This window comes from Gallus gallus, chromosome 5, assembly GCF_016699485.2.
Source record: "Gallus gallus isolate bGalGal1 chromosome 5, bGalGal1.mat.broiler.GRCg7b, whole genome shotgun sequence".
Classification (NCBI taxonomy): Eukaryota; Metazoa; Chordata; class Aves; order Galliformes; family Phasianidae; genus Gallus; species Gallus gallus.
Genome location: NC_052536.1, coordinates 49083161 through 49104610, shown reverse-complemented (window position 1 = coordinate 49104610; position 21450 = coordinate 49083161). Strand labels below are relative to the sequence as shown.

Below are 21450 nucleotides of genomic sequence, written 5' to 3'. Positions count from 1 at the left end.
CGGACGTGAGCGCACTTCCGCGGGCGCCGCTATGGCGGGTGAGTGAGGGAGCGGGCCGGTCCTGCAGCCCGCCTCTGGGCGCCGCCTGCCTGGCTCCGCAGCGGGATGGCAGAGCGCGGGAGCAGCGCGGGGCTGGGGGTGGATCGGGGAAGGCGCGGTGAGGCGCTCTGTGGCCCTCTGTGGCCGGTGACAGGGGTCACGCTGTCCGTACTGTCCGCGTTAAAGTATCACATCTCGGAGTATGCTTTTAATAGCGTGACTTTGGTGTAAGTAGTAACAAAACTGATAGGTGAGGAATTAGGTTTCATGAACGTAGTTAATGTAAATTCCGTTTTCACTGAATCACAAAATCGTTTGATTTGGAAGGGACCCTTAGAGGCCATCCAGTCCAACCCCCTGCGCTGAACAGGGACACCCACAGCTCCATCAGCTGCTCAGAGCCCCGTCCAGCCTGACCTCGGCTGTCTGCAGGGATGGGGCACCCACCACCTCTCTGGGCAACCTGTGCCACTGCCTCACCGCCCTTATTGAAATAAACCTTTCCCTTATCTCAGCCATTTTACTTTAGTCAAGATTCAGAGTAAGGCAAGGAAAGCTTTTACACGTTTACAGCACGCTGATTTGTTTCCGTATGTTTTCAATGAACTTCCCATTTCTTTCATCCATAGCAAAAAGTCCTGCTGATGGTACTCCAAGAAGACCTGTCTTATCTGTCAGTGCAAGAAAAGTTAAAGATAATGCAGCGGACTGGCACAACTTGATGATGAAATGGGAGAGACTGAATGATAGTGGATTTACTACTGCAAACAAAATAGTCAACATGAAGATCAGTGAGCAGTAAGTATGTTGATAACATATACCAGGAAAGACTGCATGAGGATTGCCTTACTGAGAAATTAATCTGTTTTCTTCACTGTAAAGATAGAACAAGTCTGAGAGGATGAACGAGCTCTTAGATCAAACTCAGCAGCTGCACTTTTTGGTTCCAAAAGCATTTACATTTAAATAAGATGTAAATGTCTCATAAATGCTAAAATAATCTCTTAAGGTAATGGTATTTGCAAGAAACAGAAAATGTTTATTACACATAATGGCATAATGGCTATTTAAAATACTTATGGAATGTACAAAATTAGAATCAAGTCCTACAAATCTGTGCCCACACAGAGATTTGTGACAGAGATGCAAGAGTTTCTTTACTCTCTTGTATATTCACACTGATGCCAATATTACCAAATTTTACTGAAGTCAGGAGTTCAGCAGATTTTAAGAAAAATAAATCTGTGTTTTATATGGACAGAAGAAGGTATAACAGTGATGATTTGGAGGAAAAAAAAAAAACCCAAAACAATAAAATAATTTTGGTAGAATTTTGTCATCATGCTGTCAAGAAAAACCTTCCAAAAAGCAGGGTTTTGAGAAGTAGCTTCTGAAGAGTCCGACAGGTGAACAGGGTTTGTTTGACAGAGTTCTAACAGACAGGCTCAGGAATATTTTGTTGTAAAGGTGTCAGATGTGGCTTTCTCTCTCTAGCATCTCCCTCTCCTCTGTCAGTGTTTACAGGAAAGTAAAGCAAGAGAAGTGGGAGAGTCAGCAAGACTCTCAGCAAGGACACATGCCTGCTCTGGTTTGCAGTTAAATCTTAGATAAAACTGTCAGTGAAAGTGACAGCGGGGAGGTACCAGGCTGTTGGCTGGGCCAGTTGAAGCCTGGCATGCATTCCTCCTTGTCAGGGACAAGGTAAAGTGGGAAAAGGAGTTATCTTAACATTTGTGAGTGTTTTGGGTTTGGGTTTTTTTTTGAGCACAGGCTCTAAAGTAGAGAAACCCCCTGTTCTTCTGAAGGTTACCAGCCTTAATTGCTGATATGGTTTAGCTGCATTCCTTTCTGGTTTTATATAGAAATTCTCATGAACAGCCTCTGAGAGATTTTGTGAGATCAGATCACAAGGACTTTAAGTCCGCACAGCTTGAGTAAACCTGTATGCTTGCCTTATGTTTTAGACTTCAAGATAACAAACTGGAGATAACCTGTGATAACAGTACCACAGAATCTGAAAAGCCGTCTCCAAAATACAACGAAGAGCTGGACAATTGCTGCACAGAGTTGCTGGAGACCTTAAAAAAGATGGTAATATTCATTTTTCAGTCTTAGAAGTAGTATCAGGAGTTTTCAAGTACAACATAAGACCATGATGTTAAGTGTCTGTTGTAAGCATAAAGTCGGAGATTTTTATTCATACTTCATTGCCTTCAAACCTTAATGATATAAATACAGCATGCTCCATTTGTTTGCTTTCTTGATAGATTTGAAAGTTATTTCTATATCTACCTTCTGCTTATAATTCTTATATTGTTATTTTATGTTATTATGTTATTTATAACGTGATCCTCTGAAAACAAGTCATATAATAATCCATTCTAAAAATACACTTGATGTCTGTTTTCTTATCCCAAATGTCCCCTCTGTTTAGAGCAAAGTAAACACCAACTTAAAGTACAGAGTAGTGCTTTATCTGCCATGATATCCATTGCAGCTATCTTTGCTCAGACATTATGCAATTACACTTTCAGTCTGCCTACCTCTACTTTCTGTGCAGAGCTCATTCTCTCTATAAGGAGTAGAGAAGGATAATCATTATTCTGCCCACCTTCTTTCTGGATACGTTGTCAGGAATTAATGTCACATTTCAGTTTGACAGGAGGTTTTTGCTCAGAACTGAGATCTAAAATTTTTAGTTAAAAAAAAAAATACTTCTATAGCCCTTAGCCAATTTGGAGGAGCATTAACAAGATAATAGATAGACTTTTTATACAGACAGGCTACCAGATCAGTATTTAGAATAAGCAGGAGCACTTAGATTTTCCTCAGATTGCGTTCTGTGGGAAAAAGCAAGAGTAATTTGGGTGTTTACCTTTTTATGCAAAATCAGAATCAGTAATTACCTGCAGCATCTGAAATTCTAGGGTATTTCATTAATTCTGTATGTAAGTTCCAGCTTTGATTCCTGTCTGGAGTTAAAAAAAGTGAATTAGAAATGCTAAGACTAAGTAAAGTCTTCAGTGTTTAAAAAATGCTGAAGACTATAGTGGCTTAACGTTCCTGAGGCACTCGTTAGCTTTACATGTTCATTGTTTTCAGACAAAAATACAGCTGAAAATGGAAAAGCTCTCTTCGACTACCAAAGGAATCTGTGACTTGGAAAAGTTCCACCATGGAGGTGGGAGTTGCGCAGCACCCCTGTTTCACACATGGCCCACAGCGTACTTCTGTAAGTAAATAATGGATCATTTTAGATATATGCACTTTGTCATTGAAGTCATCCAACTTAAGGCTGGAAAATACACCCTCTTATATGTTTATCCTCCCTTAGAGAAAGTGTGTGAATCAGTCTTCTTTATAATTGACTAATCGATAAACACACAAGTGCATTACTTGGTTTAGGATTACTGCTGATGACTGCTTGTATGGATTGCCAAGCATTGTCTGACATGCAACAATTACAGCTTAGAACTGAGCTTGTCAGCTTCCAATGCCCAAGCTGCAACAGCCACATCTTTTGTAGAGAGAGACAATATTGCAGTTTGGTAATGTTAAGCTGTTGGCTACAGACTGACCTCTTACTTGACACTGAAATGAAATCCTTGAATGCGAAGAACGAGATAGTCCTCAGTTAATTCTCAAGCAAACAAAGAAAAGTAGCTCTTATCACACTGTTAGTAAAGATAAGTAAAGAATATTCAGTTTCTGTCTTCTGTTACTGTCAATCCTTTTTGGATTCGCTTGGTGGCAAAAGGTACTGCTTCCCAGTTCAAGAGAAACCTAATTGTGTGCAAACCAGCTGGCTTCTCTGTGCAGTGAAAGTCATGCCTTGTGAAAGCCCCCCTTCTTATTTCACTACAAGCCAGTGGGAATCTTACGTATTAGTTTGTCAACTTGAAAGGTTAAGAATGATAATGACAACCAACTGCTGTCAAAACACTCATTGTGACTGCATCATTTAGTGATGGTCTTCCCTCTGTGAAGAATAAATTCCTCCTGAAAGTAGCAATAATTCAGACTAAGTTAGAAACAAAGATCAGTCTCTCTTTACAATGAATTTATGTGGTCATTTTTTTAGAAAATCAATCAAATAGATGATTATATAAATGTATTTTAAAGCCCCTACATATATTACCAGTGTAACTAGTAACAATACTAGTTTTTACATTATGCACTTCAGGTTTGGTCAGTTGTTCTGTTTCACCGTTATCCTTCACTATTGGTGTCTCTTATTGGCAATCACGCATCGCTGAAGGGCTTGACAGCATGTGAGGACATTCTTTGGTTTAGATAAAATCAGCAGTGACTGAAATTTGAAGTTCATACGTTAAGATAGCATTGCGAAATCTTAAATAAAAATTCAGTTATTTAAAAGAATAGCTGTAATTACTGCTGGTTTTATAGTGGCCCTGAAAACCAATACCACTGCTTGTTCTAGAATTAAGAGGGGATTCATATCAAAATCACTACCATTTAAAAGCATGTCCAGAAACTGACTAAAAAATTTAGCACTTTATGCTCCAGCATACCAACGTTATTGACTGTATAAGAAATAGGATGTTTAAACATGGGGAACAGCTTTTGTTCTTCCAGTGATCAACATAGTACGGGCATAATTCAGCATTTAGCAAACTGCTGATCTCTGACCATCAGTGGGTTTGGTTTTTTCAATCCATTTCAGATGAGGTTTCTCTGAAGCTCTCTGAAATGTACAAGAAGGAACTACAACTCAAGCAAACAATCGTACAAGAAATTGCTCATTCTGCTGACCAGGATCTGATGATGGTCTATTTATCATCGTGGTTATACCAGCCTTACCTTGACAACAGCAGCAAACTACTGCTTGAAGCCATGCTTCTGGAAACAGGGCACAGACAGTGCTAGAATTTCAGATGTTGCTTGACTTGCTTCTCATGATGCTTACGTGAAGCTGAAATGGTGAACTGACAAGGCTCACCAAGTAAATTAAGGTTTTGTAAATCTTATTAAAATATTTTTTTGTATTTGTATTCATTACTTTGTCTCAGCTGATACTCTTTTCTTCACCTGACAATCTGCTTTTGGTTGCTTTAATTCGTTTAAGCATATGACAGAGGCTATGGGTGGGAGGCTGGATAGAAGCTTCATGGTTGTACAAATTCTCCATAATGAGAGATGAGCACTTCTGTAGTGGTCTCAGGGAGGAGATTCAATGCACATAGACACCTGGAACTAATAATTAACTACTTTCCAAGTCTTGATGTTCTAAAATATCTACGTTGTTGCTCTTACCTTAGAAATTCACTGCTGCTTGATGTGTTTGGTTGTTTGTTTTTTTTTTAAACATGACCAGTGTTCTTGTACTAACAAGCATTGGTAGCTCAAATTCTTGCTTTTCTCTTTTTGTGCTGCTTTCTGCCTTTCTTGGAAAAAAAGAGTAGAGAGTACGTTTAGCAAAAACAGTTAATGCAAAAGCTAAATGCTGAAGGGAATTCAATACCCTTATATGCTTCCATTCCTGAAGACATAATAATCCCTTTGCATACCACTGCATCAGACCTGGGTGGCACAGAAAAGCTGCAACGCTTACCAAGCCTTTAATAACTGTTGGCTGTTCTTGCAAATGAGCTCTTTTCAGCAAAGTGTGTTACAACTTGGAAACTCTGCAGCTGTTCCATCATTCTTTTTTCTAGTTCAACCCCTAATATTTGGTGAATTTAGGCCTTCTTTCTTACTTAACATTAATAATCCAAATTCCTCCCTCTTACTGATTGCATATACGACCTGCTCCTTATATGAAACGTTGCTTTAGGTCTTCTGCTTCACACCATTAATTAGCATTCCTAAGTGCTGCTGAATCATTGCTGTGCCCTGAAAGATGTTTGCCCTTGATTTCTCCCTGAAACAACTATTTGAACTAAAAATAATGTGAAGTGCACGCTGCTATGAAATGGCTACAGTGGCTGTGGGTTGACATGAGAAAAATCTCATTAACAGCAAGTGATTCTGGCACAGATTTGTGATAGGAAAAATAGGGTCATTTGCTTAGCTAGTTCCAAGCTGAAACCCCATAGGTTTGGTAAGGGAAATGCAAAAGTTGCCTGGAGCAACCAAATGGACATACATGAATCAGAAAGGTGTTCTGTGGTCGACAGAGAGGTTGTTTCTGACAGCTTAATAGCGTCCTATTCTTAGCCCAACTTTCTAGTGTCTAAAAAGAAATTCTACTGTACCTCAAGGAGAACACAAAGAGGAAGAGCTTTGTTAGTTTATACTATTTTTCTTGGCAAGTGTTCCACACAGCTGAACAGCCACCTTAAATTATGAGTAGGGCCAGACCCTTGTCACTATGGAAACACCTTCACACTTGGAAAATATTTTGCAAAGAAACAAGGTGGGTTCATTTACAGAATTGCTCTTTTAAGATGCGCAGAGGTACATTGTATTTCCTACCACCAACAGATCAGTAGGGAATGAAAACAAGTTCTCATTTTCTGCATAAGTGGAAATTGTAGTCTGTTCTTATTTCTGAGAAGAATCAAAGCTCTTCAGGAAGGAGACTTAATGCTTATGTATCCCTTTGCTCACTAGTTGCCATAGAACAGAAGATTGCTGCAAAATCATCACTGCAGAGATTCTTTGAAATACAGCTCATCGTGACACCTGAGCCCTCAAATGCAGTTATTAGACAGACAGTACAAAAGAGCAGTAAAAAGGAATTGCTTACTGCAATCAAAGTCTCAGGAAGACTGACAGAACTGTGCTTCGCATGGTATCTTCATTACCTCCTTTGTGAGGTAATGACCATTATTACCTCCTGAAAAAGAAAACAATAAAAACCAAACAGAAATACATCACAAAAACAAAACCAAAACAACCTCTATAAACTTAAGAACCAGACGGGTTCTTAAGTTATTCTTAACACATAATGACATCTTTCACAACCCTGCAAGAAGTACAGTGTTCTGCCTAACCATAATTTGACCTTCTATTCAGGCAACCAAGCAATAAATAAATAAATGGAATATTATAAGGCAGATAATCCCTGAATCGTCTCACTCTCTCATTTGAATTCCATGTTAGTATGTTTTTCCCTAATAGCTATGAATATTTGGTTTAAGAACAGTTCTGCACATTATAGGTGCTTTTAGCTGATTTGTCCAATTATCTCAGTAGTTTCAATGAGGCAACACATACATTGCATCTTATCAGTTTTCATTAACATCTGCAAGAGTTCACAAGCAAAATTAAGATAATGGTCATTTAGGGCTGATCTTTTTTACCTGATAAGCTTTTTGAAAGAAAAGTCGGTGGGTTGGACAAGCTGCAAGAAAGCAGCCACAAAAATATCATCCAAGCATTAAATACCACTTCACTACCACACAGGATAGCAGTAGGTAATAAATAACATAAGAACTTTCAATCTCTGCATAGAGAAACAGGAATTAACAGTCAAGGCTAATTTTTTATTATGATTAAACAGTACAGAGCAGTGTAGAATAACTAAGAAGGCCAAAGCTTAGAATTTCTGAGATGGAGGAGAAAAAGAAAGATATGAATTTAGGAAAAATAATAATACAAATCTAAGAATTAAAAGAGATCATCAGGCCCTAAAATTTAAAAAGAATTTGTTATCCTATTAAAGAAGTTCAGTAGTTTTGCACCTTCCCTTTTCTGTCCAAGTAACAGCAAGTGGTGAATGCACAGCTGACCATTAGGACAACATCAGCAAGAATATTTGAATGCATTTCCTGTAGTTCAGTACAAATCAATTCTTGCTTGAGGCTATTTTTTATCTCTAACTCAGTGGATGCTTAGCCTAGTGCTATTTAAATAAAGATCAGTTAGGCTGTCACATTGTTCCTGGAGTGCACAAGCACGGATTGTATTTGAAACCCCCATTTTTCCAGGCGGAGCTGTGAACGCCAAGTCGAGATGCTAATGTATTCAAACTAGCTTTAAGAAAGTGCAAAACAGCAGTTTTCTTGTAATCTCAGCAGCACAGAAAATGCATACTTTCAAATAGCTTTTATTTTACCCATACACAGCTTGCCAGTACACAGCACATCACTGCCAAAAAGCAGTACAACTTACTGCATTTTTAGATGGCTAGAGAGAAAAGGAACTGCGTAACAAAAGGGAATAGTGCAACAGTTTTAGGATTGACAGATTTCCACTTTCTATTCCCCCCCCCCCCCCCAACATATAAAACAAGGAGAACAATGTTAATTTTAGAATTTTTGGATGCAATTGTTTTGGATGTTTATAAACATAAGTTATAAAAAGTATAGGGCATAGAAACAGTTTACAAATAAGTTAAATTTCAATTATCTCACTATTCACATTAGAAAAATATACATTTTATATAGTCAGTCTTTCCTAGAAGAAAGACTATGTAGTATTCTAATTTATGGCTCCAATTCACTTTGTGAGAGCAGAACATCCTCGCTTTGGCCATCTGCTTCCATTGCCAGTAGTGCTTCCACAGTTTCCAAAGGTATCCCATCAGGTGTGCGAATGTGCATTGTAGTACCATCAGAATCGGTTACAATAACAATACCTTCTGCCTGAGACAAAACAGCAGCATCAGGATGAGACAAAATAAGCCCATCAGTAGTCTGAATAAAAATCTGTTCATGTCCCTGAGTCAAAAAGTCATGGCTCCCATCAGTAATCTCAAAAGCTACAGTTTGATCTACAGCAACTGCATTCTCCAGCTCGTGTTGTTCCTCTGTCCCACAAGGAAATTCACTCACGTTATTATAGGCGCAGTCATGGTTCACACCAGCAGAGAGAGAGGCTTCTTGGACAGGATTCTGGTGCAACTCAGCCTGAGCACCGTGTGGATAGTTTATTGGCACGTGTGTTGAAAAAGCTTTTTCCATTTCCTGCATCTGAGTCATACCAGCATCATGAAGTTGTTCGGATTGTCCTTTCATAGCAAAATTCTGGCTTTCTTCTTGCGGTGTCTGGCATTTTTGATTGAGACCATTTTCCTCACTCATTGCCAAGGCAGTGCTCTGAATGCCCACTGCACGCTCTGACACAGAGTTGCAGGGTTCAGAGGCTGACAGTCCACCTGCTGTGTTTTGACTCACTAAGTGTGCTTCAGCTAATTCTGGTGAACAACCTGCTTCTACAGGCAATACAATTTCAGTATGTAGCAAAGATGCATCAGCTGAAATACCTGGTCCCTGTCTGTCTACAGGTTGGGAATACTCTATCCTCATTTCCACGGTCTGAGAGAAGGTACCTGAATTTTCATCATTGATTCTAACTTCTGAATCAACAAGTAAATTACGTTCCTCCTCTGCAGGTAACATGCTTCCAGTTGTGCAGCAAGTGACACGTCTGTCTTCTGGAAGCAGGATTTCTCCATTTAATGGATTAAGACCTGTAAAGTTGAAAGAAATACCGTTTTGTTGGGTAGGCTAATACTGCACATCCAAAACACTATTTTTTCATGTGATAATTTTGGAGGAAATGCTAGCCTGCTTTCCTCTCTCAAATTAGCAAGCCTGAAGCATTTTCTGTGGAGTTTCAGAGCACTTTGGAGTGAGGGGGCCAGCATAACTATACTGAAGGTATTTTTTGAATAGTGAAATATTATTGTGTATTTCAATATGAAAGGACCTTACATTAGAAGTAGCATTCTTTTCCTGTTAATCTTGAAAACAACCTGGGCTGAAAGTCAGATTTATCTTTTTCCCCCCCATCTGGCATACAGCCAGTAACATTAAGCGATAAAGAGCATGGCACAAGGTTGTCAGTTGCTCATCCTCATTAGCATCAATACATTGACAGAAGCTTTTAAACTTCGTAAAAATTCTGTTGACCAGTCAAGCTTATTGAAAATTCAGAGAAGTTAAATTACTGTGTGACTTATGAGCTGTGTTAGCAGACCCAGGACCACATTTGGCCTGAGACAGAATGGGCAAAACAACAGGAATTTAGTTTGTTTTGCCACTTGTATGACTTGGACTAAGGGCTCTCATAAACCCAGCAGGTAGCTTAACAATAACTGCTAAGTAGCAGGAGAGCAGGAGCTTGAGCTGTCAGGTTTATAACTGGAGATCAAAAGGAACAAAGGTAATTTTTGTTATGGAAGATACCATTGCACAAGAAAGGAAACCTAACAACTACAAAAGGACTCTTTTAGCTTTTTGTACTGTAAACTAACAGAAGCCTACCAGCCTGTGCAAGTGAAACAAAATTCTTTTAAAACAAAAACAACAACCTAACCCACAACCTCATAGCTCAGAAGAAAACTGTATGATAAGAAGAAAATAAGCACTGTCATGCAGAGAGCCTTTCAGAGAAACAAAATTAAACTGAGGGGGTGAAGTGGAACAGAGAAGTGGGTAACAACATAAAAACAAACAAGAAAGCAACCACTAACAAAGACATGCAAAGAGCAAAAGAAAAGTAGCTCATAGCAACATCAAAAAGATAGGTACAAAGCAGAGATGGAAACGGTACACATTTTACTAGAGATGGGTAAGGGCTGGAATCCTTCACGACAGTGATCACAATGCCTCTGAATAGTGAAACACTTTCAGATTAAAGACCAGTAGAGTATGGAGAGATTACAGGTGGCAACAATCTCACTTTCCTCTCTAACCCACTGTTAGCCTGCCAACCTGAGGAGCCGGAGGAGTAAAGAGAAAGAAAGGAGAAAAAGAAGGGAGAAAAATAAGGACATGTGCCCAAAGACCATCACACAACATATTGTCTTAGTGCCAGTCATTAGCTCCTGCACCTCCCCTGGGATACAGGATAACCTCCAGTTCTTCCCCTCCCCCAGGATCCACAAAGTTCAGATGATTCCACCCCTGCAGTCCACTGCGGCAGCAGGAAGGACATACACATTGCTTCCTCTTCCGCTGCTCTCCCACTGCTAACACAAAGGTTGTGCACCATCACCACCCTAAGGGACAGCGCAGACAGGAAGCGGGCAGGAAGCACATGGTAGACGAAAGCCCTATTCTCCCAGTACTGCAGTAGTATCCATGAGAGGACTGTTATGCATTTAGAATTGAGCTACTGCTGTGGTGGGCATCATTCTTAACTTCCCCTCTTGCCAGTGAGGACTTTCCAGTAAAAAAGCTGTTTTTGAAGAACCTGGGAAGCAAGCTGAGAAATGAAACCTTAGGACAAAAATCACAGTAGCTTGAAGAACAAAGATTTGTTCAGCTCCTCTGTGAACACAACAGAATTGGAAAACATGAAGAGGTTACCATCTTTTTCAAAGAGTGTACATAAATTTCCACTCTTTTCTTTCACTTCATCTTGACTGGAATAAGCATTATTCACATTCTCCATTACGTCTTCTAACTTGGTCCTTTTGGCTGATGGCAACAGTTCCTCCCCTGAGCTCTGTCAATACAAGAGATAATTAACTGGCTGCCACCATAACAGCTAACAATATTGGAAAAGAAAACAAGCTAACTAGGCACTTCACAGCAGTACTGTCCTTGAAAATGAGATTTTGCATCGAAGTAAGAACTTCCTGAACGGGAAGGATTTAAACACAGTTGTCACACTTTGCCAAACTACCACTGATAGATTTTGATATTTGGTAGAAACAAACCACTCTAGCATTAATATCAAAGCTTCTCTCTAGGCTTTGTGATTAGCTGTACATATACCTGCCATAAACTCTCTCCAACTTCAGGAAACAGCTGTGAACAACTTGTCCAGCACTGCTGGCTTAATGAAGAACAGATCAGCTCAAATCTAACCACAGGCCTAAAATGGAGGAGTACTAATCTTATTTGTCCGCCACCAGAAACAACTCTAGATTAAATAGAACTGTTGAGGGAAAGGACCATAGAGATATGACTTTCAAGAAAATGAAATAGAGCACATCCTGCTCTAGGTTTCAAGAAACCAAATCTGGTAAACTGACTTGTTAGGAAGAAAGCAACTATTTTCATGCACCTCTACCAACCAATTATTAGTGCAAACCCTTCCCCAATGCTTGAGCCTGCTAGAGGTAAGCTCTTATCAATAAGAGAAGTTATAGAATTTGAGGATCCTTCCTACCATGGGGCCCATTTACTGCCACTTCAACAGGATTCTTCTCTGTATCATGATGTTACGTGTAAACCTTTGAGATTCTGTCTCGAGTACTACAGAGCATTAACCCAAAGTTCATCTTTAACCTGCTAGTTCACATGTTCTGCTGTGACACCACAGGAGAATATTCACTCGAGTATTTACAAACCCTGAATACCGTGAAAGCCTCACTTTAATACAAGTCAGATAATACTAGTATGATTTCTAAATACTTATCTATTTCAACAAGCTTTAATTTGTTCTGGTTCCATTTTTAGTTTTCACAAAAGCATTCCATACCTCAGCTAACCGTTTTTCTCCCAGTGTCTCCACGGGCACTTGCTCACTAACCATTTTAATTATATGTTGTGAACAAGGGTCTACACCTTGCATCTTTTGTTCGCCAGTGGTTATTTCTGTAATTCCTAGTGATTCAGCAACCTGTAAAAACAGTTACAGGAAAAAATAAGTGAAAGTTAGTCTCTCTAATCTCAATACATTTCGTAGAACTGATCTAGAAGTACATTTCCATCTGACAACTCAATTAAGTATTTAGCCTCCTATGTTTTCTACTAACCTCCAGATGAATAGAATACTTGAAGGTGAATATTAACAGGTAAATTCAAAAGAATTACGAGTACATTGGTTATATACAGAATCCAGGAACAGTTACTAAGAGCAGAGCTTAATAGAGAACACTGTAGAGGCTCTTCATTACTTTAAAAAAAAAAAAACAACACTTAAGTCTTCCTATTTAAAAGGATCTGTTAGAAGCTTATATGCATTTTCCAAATTCTCTTTTCATCTTTATGTAAGTATGCTACCATATGACCTTTCTGGGCTGTTTTCTTTTAAAGAACATATTCTATATTAAGAAGGCATGCTGAAACTGAAGAAAAGCAAGAAACAGGTTCCATTTTGGGACTGACAGCATAAACAGCATCCTTTTAGTTGGTGCACCTTCATTATTCCAAACAGAAACCATCAGTGGTAATCAGCTACAAAACAGCCAGATGAGCAGGCAGTAACTCTAGCAAGTTTTTCAGTACACACAGGGAACATCATGATTTATTAAAAAAAGAGGAAGTATTAACTGCTACTAACAGCCCACATAGGACTTCATTTCTTAACCTGGGTTCTTATAAGAACCAGCATTCTCTCTCTACCTCTTCTACTCTGAGTTTTCCAGTATGTTCTCTTCTCATTGTGGCTGCACATTCAGTGCAGACGTACCCTAACAAGCACATCATTAGAAATGGTGGTGGTGGCAATATGGAAAATAGTGTTTTTGCTACTGGAAACAGAGAAGGGAAAACAAAAATATGTTATGTACAAAGATCTGTTTTATTCCTCCTGACTGGAATACAGACTAAATAAAGGATAAACAGATCCATATCAACACAAACAAGTCTTTCTGGACACAACTGCATATACAAGGAATCTGCAGTTATTGAAATAACAGTTTGTAATTTCATTAATTTATTCTCTACCTTTTATATTTGCTAGTATGACTGCACTGCATAGAAGCATTCAGTTTGTCCTCATTTTGCAATGAAACCACGTATCCCTTTAAATCAAGGTCACTCATTTTAAATACAGCCCTTTCCCTCCTAACTAAATATCACAATATACTTCTGATGTTGAACACACCTTGCAGTAATGTGCAGCTTCATAGCAGTCTAAATACATACAGGTATCAGAAATCAGCACTGCTAGAACTGATGTTTTCTTTTTTTCCTAGTTCATATACATATTGCCACATACTAGAACTGTAGTTTTATTATGGATTTCTTTTTCTTTGGTTATCGTACTTTTTAAACAATACCACTTTTGCTCATCCGAAAACATGTTTTGTTCAAGTAACTTTACCAGGATAAAAAAAAAAATTATCAGAGAAAAAAAATCTAAAAATAGACAAAAAAAAAATCCCAGTTCCAAGCAGAGCATTTTGTTACCTTCGTATCTTTTATTTCAATAGGCTGCTGGCAGCTCAGAAAATCAGAATTACTGAGGTAATCATAAGCCATTTTCTTTACCATATTATGCAACTCTTCAAATTCTCTATACACATCGGGGAAGTAAGCTTTGGCTGGACAACCTTTTTCAACCTGGAATTAAGAGAAGAAACGTGTTGTTTCCCCCTGTGTATTTCAAATAACATGAAAGAAAAATCTTTTGTTTTGTTCAGTGTTTAAAAATACTATCAGTCAAATCAAGACTACGGAATTTTCAGAAACACCACTGAACCAAGCAGCAGAGTTAGACTTTCCATTTTCCCACACATTTTTTCCACACATTTTTAAGAAAGGAAGAAAGGAAGACCCGAGGAACTACAGGCTGGTGAGCCTCACCTCCGTGCTGGGAAGATCATGGAGCAGATCCCTCTAGAAGCTATGTTAAGGCATGTACGAGATAAAGAGGTGATTTGAGACAGCCAGCATGGCTTCACCAGGGGCAGATCGTGCTGACCAATCTGGTGGCCTTCTATGATGGAGTGATGGCTTCGGTGGATGGGAGAAGGGCAGTGGATGTCATCTACCTGGACTTCTGCAAAGCCTTTGACACAGTCCCTCACCACATCCTTCTCTCTAAATTGGGAGAGGTGTGGATTTGAAGGACAGACTGTTCGATGGATTAGGAATTGGCTGGCTGGACGCAACCAAAGGGTTGTTATCCATGTGTCTGTGTCAGGATGGAGGCCAGTCGCAAGCGGTGTCCCTCAGGGGTCGGTCTTGGGACTGGTGCTCTTTAACATCTTCATCAATGACAAAGACGATGGCATCGAGTGCACCCTCAGCAAGTTTGTGGATGACACCAAACTGAGCGGTGCAGTCGATACATAGGAAGGAAGGGAAGCCATCCAGAGGGACCTGGATAGGCTGGAGAAGTAGGCCTATGAAAACCTAATGAGGTTCAATAAGGCCAAGTGCAGGGTCCCTCACTTGGGTTGGGGCAATCCCAGGTATGTATACAAACTGGAGGAAAATATCCTTGAGAGCAGCCCTGCGGAAAAGGATTTGGGGGTCCTGGTGGATGAGAAGCTGGACATGAGCCAGCAGTGTGCGCCTGCAGCCCGGAAGGCCAACTGTGTCCTGGGCTGCATTAGAAAAGGGGTGGTCAGCAAGGAGAGGGAGGTGATTGTCCCCCTCTACTTGGCTCTTGTGAGGCCCCATCTGAAGTACTGTGTCCAGGCCTGGGGCCCCCAGTACGGGAAGGATATGGAGCTCTTAGAGCGGGTCCAGAGGAGGGCCACTAAGATGATCAGAGGGCTGGAGCACCTCTCCTATGAGGAAAGGTTGAGGAAACTGGGCTTGTTTAGCTTAGAGAAGAGAAGGCTCTGGGGAGACCTCTTTGCAGCCTTCTAGTACTTGAATGGAACGTATAAACAGGAGGGGGAACGGCTGTTTACAAGGGTAGATAGTGGTAGGACAGGGGGGAATGGTTTTAAACTGAGACAGGGGAGGTTTAGAGTGGATATTAGGAAGAAGTTTTTCCACACAGAGGGTGGTGACACACTGGAACAGGTTGCCCAAGGAATTTGTGGATGCCCCATCTCTGGATGCATTCAAGGCCAGGCTGGATATGGCTCTGGGCAGCCTGGTCTGGTGGTTGGCGACCCTGCACATGGCAGGGTGGTTGAAACTAGATGAGCATTGTGGTCCCTTTCAACCCAGGCCATTCTATGATTCTGCGATCTGAACTTTCAATAAGACCTATCAACATTTTGCCTGTGTAAAACTGAAGTGATACCTACAACATCTATATTCTGCACAATTCTAACTTAGAAAAACCAGATACATTACTCATGGAATCTTTTTGTGTATATTAATGAAAGCCTTCCTAAAATAATTCATGTCTTTACATTGAAAAGATAAAAATAATAATCTCACCTTCATCAACAGGAATTCATACACTGTAACAAGCTCTGTAAGACGTGGGAGAGCCAGCTCCATCAAGTCTTCATTATCACATTGTTGTATTAGCTGTCAAAAGCCATAATGAGTTTGTTAGAGCAAAGTAGCCTACAGAGGTTAATGCAGCCCACATTCAGAACATAAAGTAGTGCTGCTTTTCTGTAGGATACACTAAGGTACCTTACATGACAGTGACTTCTTTCTCTATTTCAAATAGACAACACATAGCAGGCTCTCAGTCCTACAAGGCAGTTACTGTTAAAAAACGCAAGGTAGGAGTAAGTTTGCCTCTTGGAAAAAGGCTGGAGGGAAGGATACACATAATGTATGTTTAAGCAGCTTAGAGAACGGAAGCAAACATAACACCAAAAGAGGAGAATAATGAGAAATACCTCAAAACAGTTACTACCCATGTTTAGAGACAACATTCAGTCCCATAGATGTCGCAAACTCAGAAAAGGAACAATATGAGTATACTTAATAACCATAAAATAAATAAAATAGACAACATATAGAAAACAAACAAAGAATCCTATGAGCTGCATGGATTTTAATCCTTGTTGTATCTTCTCCCAGGAGCTTACGAAGTAGGGAGGGCTGATGATGTTTAGAAATGCTGCCAAACTTCAGTCAGGTTTCTTTTTATTACACCAGAGGTGATGCTCAATAGTAGCTAGCAACTTCTTCAGAAGAAATTCTTCAGAAGAAAAATGAGAGTACATCTACGTGTCAAAAGGCTCTTTCCACAGAGTTCCCATTCTCCCTTTTTTTTCCCCTAAAAGCCATCATTAAGATTTTCTTAGAAAATGCCATCAGTAAACAGGAATGTCAACTATCAGTCCTTTTGAAAATGAATCTTTGCAGTGATTCAAAAACTAAAACCAAAACAATTGGGGAAAAAAAAAGATACTTATGAAATTATTGCAAAAGAGAACCATACCTCTTTTAACCTAGCTTTTCTTCTGAATACATTGCGTTCTGTTGACACACTACTAAGGGACTTTGAAGGGGACTGACCAGGTCTGCTAAGCCTTCCAGAACACCTGGATCTTCCACCCATCCTTGGTCGACCACGTCTCTTTGGTCGTCTGGGTCTTCCAGGTCCTTTTGCTGTTATTGGCCCCCGGTGTCCTGAACTGCTTTCATTCTGTTGTTCTGCCAGCAGGTTTCCGCTTTCTGCAGACTTACAAGCCTTAATTAAAAGAAAAATAAAAGTATTTTTTCCATCGTTTTGAACGGCGCTTTAAGTACAGCATAATTTTATAACAAAATTCTTAGTCTGGGCAAAAAATAAACAGGATGCTAAACAAATGCAAGGCTGAATACAATCATAACTCCAAAGGTCTCATTTGTTTTCCTCTATCCACGTACCAGCTTTGGTAAACCTGATATTCTTTCTAGAAAACCTTTGCCTGACCAAGACCATTGTTTAAAGCAATGAGTTACAGTACAAACTCTTGAGAATTGGTGTTTTCCAGCTAAAGACTGCAGGTACTACAGCAATGTAGCAGTCAGTAATAGTACTGAATTGTCTGAAGGAGAATTTCCATCATCTTGCATAAAATGAATGCTACACAGGGAAACAAATACACAACAATACAGACAGCTGAGTTCAGAATACTGCGCTTCTCTCTTTTTCCCACAGATGACAGAATAGTGTAGAGGACAAGGGTTCCATTTGCTGCATTGGCACTTTGACCTGCAAATATTCATGTTTCTGACAAATTCTGTTTTACCAATAAAAGTAAAAAATGGGACGCCGCTACATCTAAAACATTGTTTTTTTTCCCTACACAACAACTGCATCAGCTCTTGCTACAAACTGTTTGTTAGAGAGGAGGTAACTTCACTTGGAAGAGGAGCTTTGAGTTGGCCAGCTTAAAACATCACAGAAAAAATGCAGCTGAAGTAGCTTCCAGCTCAGAGGGTCAAGATGAAAGTACTCAGTTTGCACAGGTAAGTTAAGCCTCACTTTCAAAATCTGCTCTAGGAAGAGCTGCAGTCCACTCTGATTCCAAATAAGTTTCACCACAGAAAATCCTCTATTTCAGTAACAGAAATTGATAAAGCAGTTGATGCCTTGCTATCTGTCATACAAAAGGCACGAACAATGTTAGCATTCTTCTCTGACTGGAGAAGAAAAGGCTATTTATGCAGATCTGAGGACCGTATGTTAGAAATCCAGTAACAAACAAACATTCAGGGGATGTTTTATGTGCCTCTGCAGGAACACTATTCCTGATGCCATTTCAGAAAAATTGAGTTGTTGTCTCTTATGACCACTTTAATGGGCAGTGTGTCTAAACTCGCATATGAGTGGATATTACTGAGCAGTACAAGACTCGTACGTTTAACTAACAAGATGTACAAGTGAATTCACATGCGTTTAAATTTCTACCTTCAGTCTTTTCAGAAATACTCACACTGTTGTCAGTAGGAACTCAGATGAATGAGTACAGTATGCAGCTATAAAACTGCCCTTCTGTTTTGTGCAAGACCGACAGCTGTAACACACTTTACCTGTTCAACCTGTGAGCCAGCAGTTTCTTCCAAATTGGCAGGTAGTGCATTTTCATTTTTTAAAGTGACAGCAATTGAATTCAAATGCACCGGACTCATAATTTCCTCTCCTATTCCACAGAGATTGTCCACAAATATACTTCCATTAGGTTTATTTAAGGGTGTTTTTTGAGGTACAGACTCCAGCTGTCCATGGCCAGGGTTCAGTTTATAGTGTCTTGCTAATCCTCCTTTTCCTATATAGGATTTTTCACAGGTCTGACACTTAAACATTTTGGGTTTCAGATTATAATTTGAAGAATTGAACAACGCATCCTTTCCCTTCACCTTCCCTTCTTCATCATCTTCTATGCTCAGCTCAGAGTAGTCGTCAGAGTCAGACTGATGACTATCAGCCAAATCCTCCATCTTAATGAATTTATAATCTTTAGCCTTGTACTTCGGAGGCCGTGAAATCCGTCCAGAACGAGTTTTCACTTTCAAAGACTTTTTTAGCTTGTCATCTTTTTGCTTTTTTTCAAGGCATGGCATCAGAGTATTTGTTGAGCTGGCTGCAGTATTTGAAGACCTCGCAGGTGATACTGTGGCACGTGCAGTTTTCTGTCCATTTAGCACCTTACTTGTAGGAATCTTGTTCACAGGCACTGATCCATGAGATGGTAGAGGTTTCTGCATAAGCAACTGAATTGGAGACTCAGAAGAACTATGCAGGAAAAGCTGCTGCTGCTGCTCAGGTCCTGTAACAGGCTGTATCTTAATTATCTGGGGATTAATAATGCCAAGTCCCGGCACGCTAGAATTTCTACCGACCGACTGACTCAGCATTACAGTTTTGGACTGGATTGGTGCCAAGGATGGCACTGGCCTTTCTGTTTCCTTCATCTGTCCTGGCTGAACTTGAACACAAATGGTTTCCAGCTGCTTTTGTGGAAAAAAGAAAGAGCTGAGATTTACATGGATACCGCATTTGTTAGATGAACACAGTATTTACCAATTCGATACGTATATACCTTTAAAGCAAGGCATAAAGAAATGAGCACACATCATCCAATTTCCATTTCAATGCATCAAAGCACTGATTTAATGTCAATGCACAGATTCTCTTCCTTCAAGCTATGGCTTTCCTGCATGTTCAGCAACGTAACTGCTGTCAACTAAAGCATGTAAAGTTTTCTCCCAGGTCACACTGCAGCACTGTTCCCTGCAAGCAGGCCGGTTCTGGGACAGCAGCACTGCCATCACCTCGGCACATTTGTAACCTTCACATCAAAACAAGTGCAGAACTACAGCCTGTAACATGATGCAGGCTGAATGCCAGACCCAGGACACAGCAGTAAGCGCTCCGCTGAAGACAACTTCAAGATGATGAATGGTACCACATGCTGCATGCTTCCTCTTATCCCTTCCTTCCTTTCTCCCCTCTTCTAAGTTCCTGCCTTAGCTCTGCCCAATCCCTCACTGGCTCCTCTCCCCCAGGGGAGCACGCAGCCGCCTGCCTTACCCTCGGGTCAAAAATCAGTCAAGTCGGAGATCTCTTAAGACCACCCAGCCCAGCGCCACCGTGCCCACTGACCACGTCCCTCAGTGCCACCTCTCCACGGTTCCTGGACACCTCCAGGGACGGTGACTCCCCCACCTCCCTGTGCAGCCCGAGCCGCTGCATTGCCACGCTTTCTAAAATATTCTTCCCACCGAATCTCCCGCCCCAGAGCGAGGCCGTTCTCTGACCCCTACCTGCCGCGGGAGGAGGCGGGCGGGCGCTAGGGCCGCGCCGCGCTGCAGGGCCACGCGCTGGGCCACGCTCCGCAGCTGCAGGGCCGCGTTCTGCACGACGGCTGCCGGCGGCGGGGGGGGCTCGGGGCCGCCGTCCCGGAGCGGCGGCGACGCCTCCCGCAGCTCCCGGGCCCTGCTCACCCTCTCGATCACCCTCCGCAGCTCCGCGGGAGCCAGAGGCGTGGCGGCGTGGCGGGACGGCGAAGGCGGCTGCTCCTCCGCGCTCGGCCCCGCGCCCTCCGCCTGCACGTAGAGGACGGTGCCGCCTTCCAGAGCGGCCAAGCTCCGAGCCAGCTCCTCGGGCACCGCCCGCAGCTCCACCGGGGGCGGGAGGCCGCCGCTTTCCTCCGCCGCCGCCGCGCCGAGGGTGGCCCCGCAGGCGGCTCCGGGGGGCTCGCCCTCAGCCGGGGGAGGAGGGCGCGGCGGCGCCTCGGTGCCCCCCTCCTCAGGAGCCGCCATCTTGGCAGGCGTCAGCGGGCGGCAGCCGCATCGCCCCCCCCCGGGCGGCTCTCAGAGGCGCGGGGCGCAGTCAGGGCATCGGCGGCGCGCGGGCCAATGGCACCCCCGGGGCGGGGCCGCACAGTACCGACGGCGGCCTCGAGGGGGCAAAAAAGCCGCGGGGCTCTTCCAGAGCGTGACCCGCGAGCGGCAGACGGCCAACGATGTGCTAAGATAAACGACTACGGCGTGGGGAAGAAGTGCGCACACTCCGTTGAACGGTAGTCGCTGTTTCGAGGAAACGGGAGGGGAAAGAAAAAGATGTAACAAAAAGACTCACACCCGCTGGCCCGTACGGGGATCGAACCCGCGACCTTGGCGTTATTAGCACCACGCTCTAACCAACTGAGCTAACCGGCCCGGTGGTCAGTGGAAGTTTTACTTTCATCTTTAAAGCGATTCAGCCGCACCATCCTAAGCCCTCTTCAAAACTCACCGTGACTGCATTACAGATGAAGCGTTCTTTCGGCCCGAAAGCGCGGCAGAGAGACGCGCAGAGACCCGGGTGCCACTTCACAGATTCACCTCCCTAGGAAACGCGGGAAACACCCGGCAGTTCAGCGCAGTCTGTGGTGCCTGCAGCTCCTTTCGGCAGCAATCTAACTGCTTTCTGTTTCAGGAGCATCCCTTCAGGGTTTACCAGAACACCTGCGCTAGGGGACGTGAC

The 21450-nt window shown here is 41.9% G+C and overlaps 2 protein-coding genes and 1 non-coding gene across 7 annotated transcripts; 1 reads left to right on the top strand and 2 right to left on the bottom strand.

The window, feature by feature from the left end:
* The first annotated feature begins 7 nt into the window (after positions 1 to 7).
* On the top strand, positions 8 to 8227 carry CINP (cyclin dependent kinase 2 interacting protein). 3 transcript variants are annotated; one of them, XM_015287476.4, is made up of 5 exons: positions 8 to 38; positions 669 to 837; positions 2004 to 2130; positions 3142 to 3271; positions 6613 to 8227. In XM_015287476.4, the coding sequence occupies exons 1-5, from the start codon at positions 32 to 34 to the stop codon at positions 6840 to 6842; spliced, it is 663 nt and encodes a 220-aa protein (XP_015142962.1). In that variant the 5' UTR covers positions 8 to 31; the 3' UTR covers positions 6843 to 8227. The 3 variants fall into 3 exon arrangements, with proteins under 3 accessions (XP_015142962.1, XP_015142963.1, NP_001264432.1); XM_015287477.4 differs by having other exon boundaries at positions 8 to 266; NM_001277503.2 differs by lacking the exon at positions 6613 to 8227 and adding an exon at positions 4724 to 5058 and having other exon boundaries at positions 12 to 38.
* ZNF839 (zinc finger protein 839) lies at positions 8035 to 20771 on the bottom strand. Of its 3 annotated transcripts, none has more exons than XM_015287799.4 (8): positions 20247 to 20771; positions 18513 to 19433; positions 16933 to 17184; positions 15969 to 16061; positions 14034 to 14186; positions 12379 to 12519; positions 11259 to 11397; positions 8035 to 9415 (listed from the first exon to the last, which is right to left on the bottom strand). In XM_015287799.4, exons 1-8 carry the CDS (start codon positions 20742 to 20744, stop codon positions 8430 to 8432), a joined length of 3183 nt encoding a protein of 1060 aa, XP_015143285.2. In that variant the 5' UTR covers positions 20745 to 20771; the 3' UTR covers positions 8035 to 8429. The 3 variants fall into 3 exon arrangements, with proteins under 3 accessions (XP_015143285.2, XP_015143287.2, XP_421374.5); XM_015287801.4 differs by having other exon boundaries at positions 14115 to 14186; XM_421374.8 differs by having other exon boundaries at positions 18513 to 19430.
* A 298-nt stretch (positions 20772 to 21069) lies between these two features.
* On the bottom strand, positions 21070 to 21143 carry TRNAI-AAU. Its single transcript has one exon. It is a non-coding gene; the product is annotated as a tRNA-Ile (tRNA).
* Between the last annotated feature and the right edge of the window lie 307 nt (positions 21144 to 21450).